Source organism: Sardina pilchardus, chromosome 9, assembly GCF_963854185.1.
Source record: "Sardina pilchardus chromosome 9, fSarPil1.1, whole genome shotgun sequence".
Taxonomy (NCBI): Eukaryota; Metazoa; Chordata; class Actinopteri; order Clupeiformes; family Clupeidae; genus Sardina; species Sardina pilchardus.
In genome coordinates this window covers 9,260,557-9,269,446 of record NC_085002.1, presented here as the reverse complement: position 1 = coordinate 9,269,446, position 8,890 = coordinate 9,260,557, and the positions used below count along the sequence as shown (strand labels likewise).

Here is an 8,890-nt window from a genome sequence, read left to right as displayed (position 1 = left end):
ATGTCCGACAGGAATACTGAGCCTCTAAATGATTCACTTTATACATCCCCAATTGCTTTTCACCGTGGATCTTAATAGTGGTTAAATAGTGGTCACTTCTGGTGACAACAGGGATGATACTTAGACATGCTGAGACAAGCTGCTACCATGCCAGATTAGGCTTTGTAGAGCAATACCTTGCCCATCCAGTTCCTCTCTGTCTACAGTCGGTGTACAGATGCTCTACTGCCCCCATGTGGTGAGACTGGAGGGTTAGTGTCTGTAGATGGCCCCAAGGGCTGGAAGAATCCCAGCAAAAAGTATGCATTGCTTTTAGCCATTGCATAAAAAAGGTCAAGAATGTCATCTAATCCTCTTCCCTAAAAAGGCAAAAGAAACATTAAACCTCTATCACAAATCAGCTCAAAGGCCTAGAAAGCTACAGAACGACGCTGCCACTGTTATCTACACAAAGCAGACAGTGACAAACAACTTGGGTCGGAGCAGAGCACCTGAAGGAAAACCCTCTTTGTTTATCTGCAGAGCAACACCGTCTACTGGGAACGAGAGTGCAATAATGAAACACTAACTAACGCTTTCAAACAGATTTTTCCGGAAAGAATCATCAAGGACTGTTGGTGTTTAAGAAGTTAATTAAAATCTTTATTCATTACATGTGTTACATTCAATATTCAATGTGTTTCTTTTGGACACATATATAATAGGCATAAATACAAACAAGCGTTTTTTGTGCCTTTCCTAAAGAGCAAAGATCGGATGAGTGAACTCAACTTCCACACTTTCATATGTACATATCATCCAACTTTATACAAGATGATGCTTCCAATATTTACAGAAAACAGCAGAGAGAAAAATCATCTCAAACAAATGACAAAAGAATGTGTGTATAACATTATTCATATTAAAGCAGGTGGCTTAATAATAATAAATTGTATTTAAAACAGCCATACACACCCCCTAGACAGATATGTTAGAGGTTTTGCTTTCTCAAAACATAATTCTTTCGGTCAGATGACCAGCTCATAGGGGTCCTCCATGGCATTTCAACATTTCAGCTCGTCTTTTTTTTTTTTTCGACATCAAAAATTCAGTCGTAGCTCTCTAATCAGTCCTTATGGACCGTAAAGACCATTTTGTATTTAAAAAGTAGAGAACTTTGAAAACAAAGTTATAGTTTAGAAAAAAGGGTATGAGCGTTCAGGACTGAGTACAGTAATGGTGGAGCTTTTCTTTTCCTCCTAAGTCTCCTCTTTCAGTCGCTAGTGCAGAAATGTCGACAATGCGATGTGCTATCAGCTGAAATGGATACTAGACAACAGTGAAGTTTGACAACAGCTGGGTGCAACCAGACACTTGAAATGGCCACAACAATAAATAAACAAAAAAAATGAGTGAAACTACATGATGAAATAAATGTCTGGACCAATAATCGGTGGTTCTGCTAAACCAGAGGTCCAGAAAATGAACAAAAGGGAAAACAACAGGGGGAAATCAAGCCCTTTGTATTTGGTTCAAATTGCTTCATAAGTCAAATGGAAAAATAATAAAAAAGACGATAATTAATTAATACAAAAAGTGAAATGATTCATGCCACTTGGCTGTGAGAAATGTGACAGAAATCACTGTGAATCCAATCATGGTTTTATAGATGTAGCCTAAGCCAAATAAATGTGAAAGGGGAAAAAAAAAGCTTAACACATACAGTAAATATAGATATCCCCTCCACAAACCATGCCACTCGTTCTAGTGAACTGGAAGAACTTACTTGAGGTTTCAGTCTTGGCACCAAAAAAAAGAACTGATCAACCCCACAGAAACCCACAATGGCAACACTGGTATCAGTCATCAGTCAGTGTCTTCAAAGCAAAAATAAAGAGTCATGTTTGTAAGTGCAAGAGGAGCCTGTGACCTGGAGCCCAGAGGCTGAAGGATGCCCACAGACCCAGAGGGTGAAGGGTGCCCTCAGACCCAGAGGGTGAAGGGTGCCCTCAGAGGCCGAGTGCCAGGCCAGTGGAGTGCACAGTCACTTGAAGCTGAAGCTGACGTGCCAACACACAACAACAACAACAACACATGGAACAAAACTACCTGAGATCCAAATCAACAAGACTTACACTACTAAAGAGTTCAATGTTTACTGGCACATGGGTTGATGGAAAACAAGGAAGGAAAAAATAACAAAAACAAAACAAAAACAAATAAACGTGTCTGTCTCTCCGTGTTAGGAAATGAAAGAGACACACACGGCTGTGATGCTGGCAGCAGTCACGCTTTCAGATTAAACCCACGTGTTATAACAGTCCACTAGACAGCGCAGTCGATGGCACCTCGTGTTGATGGATTGTAGTGTTAACAGTTATCCTTCTCTCTCTGACAAGACATCATTAGCACACACAAACACGCAAAAAAGAAAAGATCAACTAAAATACAGTAGTCTGGGTCATGTCTGGAACATGACATTGCAGGAAAAAAAAAACTCTTAATAAAACTTAACAGCTTGGAGAATGGGCTCTCTCTATCTCTCGCTCTCTCTGTGTGTGTTTGTATGTATGTTTGTGTGAGTTTGTGTGTGTGTGTCTGTGTGTGTGTGTGTGTTCATGTAAGAGAATGACAGCAATAAAATCCAACAGGTACAGTACTGTTTGTATATGAGAAAAGTAGGTGAAAACGGAAACAAAACGGCCTGTTCTCCAGCATTGGAGCTCGCTCATGAGTGTTTGAGTGTGTGTTTGGTTGGGTGTGTGTGTGTCCTTGTTTTGCATTTTCCAGGATTGTAGTGAATGTGTGTGTGTGTGTGCGTTAAGGATCGAGGCTGCCCTCTCCGACCTCCTGGAAGAGCGAGGTATAGAACTCCGGCTCCAGCTGCTTGTTGCGGTAGCGGTTGACGATGTCGGCGATCTTCTGCTTGCGGCGCACGTGGGGCGGACTGTACGAGTCGCTCTCCAGACGCTTACGCCTGCAGGCGTTTATCACTGTCTGACGCACCAGGAACCCTGACCCAGACACACACACACACACACACACACATTAATTTATTTTCTTGGAGTGACTAATACTTATTCAAATGCAAACACAACATCCCTCAATAAAAAGCCTCTTAAGCTACACAAGACCACACACAAATCATGCATGGTGAAACTGAGCACATTGTATGTAGTCTTGTTATGAACACACACACACACACACACACACACACACACACACACACACACAGACACACACAGACACACACAGACACACACACACACACACACACACACACACACACACACACACACACACACACACACACACACACACACACACACACACACACCATTCCTTGGCTCAAAGGGGAACAAATGTACACAGAAGCTCTTCACTTGATGACAAGTTAAAGTAAGAGCTCAGATATGAAAGTGCACAGGGTCATAATAAACACATGAACACACACACACACACACACACACACACACACACACAGAGTTAGGACCAGCTCTCCTCACCTAACGAGCGTCGGCTGACCACCATGCCGTCCACCAGAGGGATGACCATGCTGAACTTGCCCATGGCCCCGTGCAGCTTGATGCGGAACAGTCCCGTCTTCAGTGGGTGGATGAAGATCACAGGCACGTCTTTCTCTGAGAACGTGGTCCTGAGGGAGGGAAAGAGAGATGGAAGGAGAGAGAGGGAGGGAGAGAAAGAGAGAAAGGAGAGATCGAAGGGGGAGGGAGAAAGAGAGGATCAGTGAGTGAGTGAGTGAGTGAATTAAGATATGGATTGAACTAAGGCATTAGGCAACCGAAGAAAATTAGCAATATCTATTTTACCATGATGAGCACGTTCTAGAATGATCTCCCCTTCAGGAGAAGGACCAAACATTCCACTCTATACCGGATAGTTCCCGTTGATATATAGGTTGTATATATATCTCTGGGGTAGTTCCCGTTGATAATGAATGACTAAATTGTGCTTGATGCCATTGTATAACCCAGCATAATCACACATGCTGGCATTTCGTTTTATATTACCACAAAATTGATACAAAAGTTAGAGTTGCTGTGTCTTGACGACGTTGCTTGGTAACCATTCTGATAGAGGAAATATATTTCTTGGCGGAAGAAAGAATCTATGAATCTAGAATAAGAATTATTATGAATAATTTGTTAAATTTCTCATTGCTGTGAAATCTTGCCAGATATACTGTATGCAGTAACCGTTTTAGAAAAGCAATGAGCCACTCGAGTCCGTAGTAGGTTACACTAATTTTAGAACAGCCAAGGGGGGGTTTTAAGCACGACGTGCAAGTGGAGCCCCTTAGCTGTTCCACCATCAGAGTAACCCACTGCCTCTCAGGGCTTATTAGTTACGTTAACCATGATGAGTGCATTCTAGAACTATCTCTCCCTTCAGGAGAGGCACCAAACGTTCCAGTTAACACTCATTAAGGCTTCATTTTCTTTCAATTGAATTCCGTGCTTTAAGCTGCCCCGTCCATGTTTGTTTTCTCAAGGTATTAGATGAGCAACATGATTGTGCTCACTTTTATTAGCTTTAGTGCATCTTTGCTTGTTGCTCAGACATCTCGCCAGTCCGTGAGACGACGGCAACGTGTTTGACCTTTGACCTGGGTGTGGAGTGTTCTCACCTGCAGGAAGTGCTGCTGTTGACGTTGGTCTCCACCCCTGTGCTAGTCTCCGCCAGTAGGTCGCCCAGAGGGAAGTTCTCTGATAGGGGAGGAGAAGACACACGATGTGAGTCTCGGACATCTCCGTCATGGGATGCGGTCACTAAAGGCTACCGCTCTCACAGTACGAGGGAACCGGTGTTGTGGGATGGCGTTGTGTCTGCGAGCACCTTACCTATGTCGTCGAAACGCTCCACCCAAACCACCAGCACTTTAGTGTCGGGCCCCAGAGTAGGAATGGATCTGCCTGAGGGAGTCTTTTTGCTCTTCACCGTAGGACTCTAAATCACACACACACACACACACACACACACTTCTTGTTAAGGACAGTCCACAAAACAGAAAGTTCAATAAATAAACCCCTAATAGGGCCATTAAGGGTCGGTAAGTTTCGACTATGACTGTTTGTGTCTGTCTAGATTATTGCATGTGAGGTAGTGGTAGAGGGGTCGTGGTGGTGGGGAGGGGATAGTGTGTGTGTGTGTGTGTGTGTGTGTGTGTGTGTGTGTGTGTGTGTGTGTGTACCCGCTGTGTGGGCCCCATGTTGTCGGAGTGGTTGGGAAAGAGCTCCAGCGTGAGTTGGTTTGGCTGCTTCAGCAGAGTGGGCAGGAGCTCCAACTGGGAGTCGGAGTCCACCGTGGGGAAGCTGTTCTCCGAGGACTCCTCTGCAATCACACATCAATGCGCGCGCACACGCACACACGCACACACGCGCACACACACACACACACACACACACACACACACACACACACACACACACACACACACACACACACACACACACACACACACACACACACACACACACACACACACACACACACACACACACACACACACACACACACACACACACACACACACACACACACACACAGCATGCATCACTACAGTTATTTTTCATCTCTCGTTAATGATTGGACATAGGCAATGTAATCAGAGGATCAAACAGAATGACTGTTTCCTCGACATCGCCAGAAATGGCCCAACATGGTGGGAAAATCAATAACCCGCCCAGTCATGCTCACACATACACACACACACACACACACACACACACACACACACACACACACACACACACACACACACACACACATAGATGAAAAATCTAATTGGGCACCAGAACTGCTATATGATGAACAATGTCCCAGATTTAATCAATCCCCTCCCCAAGCAGAGGTGTATAGAGAGAGTGAATGAGAGAGAGAGAGAGAGAGAGAGAGAGAGACAGACAGAAGGAGAAGGAGGGAGAGAGAGAAGAATAAAAAATAACAGAGGTTCATCAACACAATGAGGCAGTGCGGAGCACCAGTGTCTCACCGGACGAGTCGCTCAGGCACGGCACCACGAAGGCGATCTCGGTCAGCGCGTCGGCGTAGTAGAGCACACGCCTCTCGCCGTTGAACGCGCCTCCGCCCGTGTCGCCCAGCGAGTCTGACTCATCTGCCAAGACGGAGAGTGATGGAGAAGGAGAAGAAGGGAGAAGAAGAGAGCGAGGAAGAAGAGACCGAGAAAGAAGAGGGAAGGGAAAAAAAACGACAGGACTTTTAATCACACTTCCACGCGGACGATGGAGAGGCTATTAAAGACGGCATTTCCGTGCGGCGGGCGCTTCTCCGATCAGCTTGGTCTGCCCGGGCCTTATCAATATTCAGGAGGAGATCAGTCAGGGCCGACTCCGAGCGCTCCCTGAGACAGCTCCTTCTAATCCGGCGAGCGCTGGCAATTCTTGAGCTTGTTCAAAGAGCCCGTCTCCTAACTCCTCATTTGGTTTTTAAAAACATCCTTGGGCGAGGTGTCCATACAGCTCACTGGAAGGGCTAGATGAGCCGCCCACGCACACACAGTCAGGCAAACAGATTTGTCTATGTGTGTGTGTGTGTGTGTGTGTGTGTGTGTGTGTAAGTGTATGTGTGTGTGTGAGAGAGACACTGTAAATGCAATTGGGGGTGGTGAACAAGAGAGTGAGAGTGTACCGCACCATACATGTGTAAAGGGCTACTATAAAACACCATTTGCTTATGAGAGAGCGTAACTATTCATATATGTGTGTGTGAATGCCTGCATTTAAATACATTTGCATGTGAATACATGAAGCCCACTGAATTGCCTTTGGTTGGAAATGTGCTGAATACATAAACGTGTTGTGCTCTTACAGTGTGTGTGCAGTAGCTGTGGGCACATGTGTTTGTCTAAGTGGCATCTGGCTTTGTAAATGTGTGCGGATCTAAACTAAGTGCACTGCGTCCGTGAAGCTCACCGGTGAAGCTGTGGTCAGTGCCGTTTGCGGTGGTGTTGATGGTCCAGCTGGTGTAGACGCTGCCCGTCCAGCCGGGGTGCTGGCCCACCTCCACCGGCCAGCCCAGCGACATCAGCAGCTCCAGGAAGTGCCTCTGCACGTTAGCCGACGACTCCACGTTCCTCAGAATCTGGACGCGAGTGATGGAGGAAGAGCGATTTAGCGTGTGTGTGTGTGTGTGTGTGTGTGTGTGTGTGTGTGCCAGAGACAGAGAGAAGTAGAGGTCAAGATTGCTCATTCCAATCAGTATATTGATTACACAGACAGAGACAAGCCACTGGACAGACAGACATCAAGGCAGACATGGGGATAGACACCTAAGCAGACAGACAGCTCTCTGACAACCAGCCACTGATGGCGGTCTGCCCAGCGCCCGAGGGCTCCTACTCCACTCTACTCCACTCCGCTCCGCTCCCTACCTCCTGACTGCTCTTCTGGCCCGCCTTCATGTAGAAGATGAACACCGTGTCGCACGGTCGGCCCGGCAACAGGTCGAGGTAACCGACGTCGTCAAAGAAGCCAGGCAGGGAGGAGTCCAGGGCGATGAGGTGCGGAGGCAGCCGGCTGTTTCCGGGCTCCTGTCGGCCAGAGAGCACAGGTCATTAGTGTCTGGACACACACACACACACCATCCATACAGGAATCGGTCGGTACACACAGGGTATTTTTACTTTTTAATTTGCAATTTGTTGTGTTTAATTCCTCAATTCTTTCTTTTCTCACTTTTGCCTCATTTCTTCACAATGTTTGTGTTCAGACCTTCACTCAGAGTTACCATTGTCATATTGCCACTGACTCTTTTTCATTAGAACAGCTAATTGGGTCCCATTTATGTACTCATCCTCCAATAATTGGGTACATTTTGTTGTCCTTAGTCACAATATGATAATCACAAAAGTCATAACATGAAGTAAATATGGTATTGCATGAAGATGGATAGTTAAACTAATCTTATGACAGGCTGACAAATCAGATGCTGTGAAAAATCCATGTTTTATTTATTAGCCTATATAATTCATCCAATTAACCGAACCATTTCATGGAAAAGGTCAAAAGCTCATTATGCACACATATATGCAGGAAATCAGAAAAACAAACCAAAAAATGTGCCTTCCGTATTGTTCTTCTGTTCTGAGTTCACATTATAATGAAAACAGATGATCCAATAGACTTATTTATAATCAGTCCGAGCAAAAGACAGGACACCTCAAGTAAGGCAATATAAATGTAAATTTGTTAGCATCAAGTGATTTTCAAGTTAGTCAGTGAGTGTCTACTGAACAAATGAAGTGGTTAAGGTGGCTGTGTTCACACGCCGCCAATACTCTGGCTCAGGAGACGAGATGAGAGGGGAGAGAGATGGAGCGAGGGACAGAGAGAGAAAGACAAGGAGGGGGAGAATGAGACCGAGCCAGATAGAGACAGACAGCTAAACGAATAGACAAATGTGTGTGATGGATACAGATAGCTAGATAGTGTGTATGTTAGTGTCATTCTTCCAAATACATGGATAGACAGATCAATAGATTCAAGGATAGTGGGAGACTGTGTGTTTGGAACATCCATCCATTCACTACAGAGTACGCTGTACCGCCATTTTCTGAGATTCTGACTAATGATCAGTTTATACATCTTTTTTTGTAAAATGTCCACAGCTCGGAGATGAATAAACAGTATTCATACCGTTTTCTTCATTCTTCTGTCTGATCGGATTCAGATTCTGACTTATTGGGCTATTGGACACTGCGGTTAATGCACAGGTGCGGTCAATGCAAGCTTTTGTCTTTTTTTAATTTGCCTAAAACACCATCATGCGGTTTATATACGAGATGGCTAATACACAGGAAATCACTGTGTGGTGAATAACCACCATATGGTCCCTTTAGCTACTCATTCACTACACAGTTTACTATATAGAA

The 8,890-nt window shown here is 45.0% G+C and overlaps 1 protein-coding gene across 12 annotated transcripts in view; it reads right to left on the bottom strand.

Annotated features, from left to right (window-relative positions):
- Positions 1–620: 620 nt before the first annotated feature.
- The window catches only part of ralgapb (Ral GTPase activating protein non-catalytic subunit beta), a 34,792-nt gene continuing 26,522 nt past the window's right edge, over positions 621–8,890 (bottom strand). For all 12 annotated transcript variants that reach the window (XM_062545621.1, XM_062545627.1, XM_062545623.1 and 9 more), the window contains 8 exons: positions 7,391–7,549; positions 6,933–7,101; positions 5,993–6,115; positions 5,192–5,331; positions 4,842–4,947; positions 4,628–4,706; positions 3,486–3,634; positions 621–2,993 (listed from right to left, as the gene is read on the bottom strand). In XM_062545621.1, coding sequence (XP_062401605.1) covers positions 2,800–2,993; positions 3,486–3,634; positions 4,628–4,706; positions 4,842–4,947; positions 5,192–5,331; positions 5,993–6,115; positions 6,933–7,101; positions 7,391–7,549 — 1,119 coding nt within the window. In that variant the 3' untranslated portion in view covers positions 621–2,799. The remainder of the gene's footprint in view (positions 2,994–3,485; positions 3,635–4,627; positions 4,707–4,841; positions 4,948–5,191; positions 5,332–5,992; positions 6,116–6,932; positions 7,102–7,390; positions 7,550–8,890) is intronic.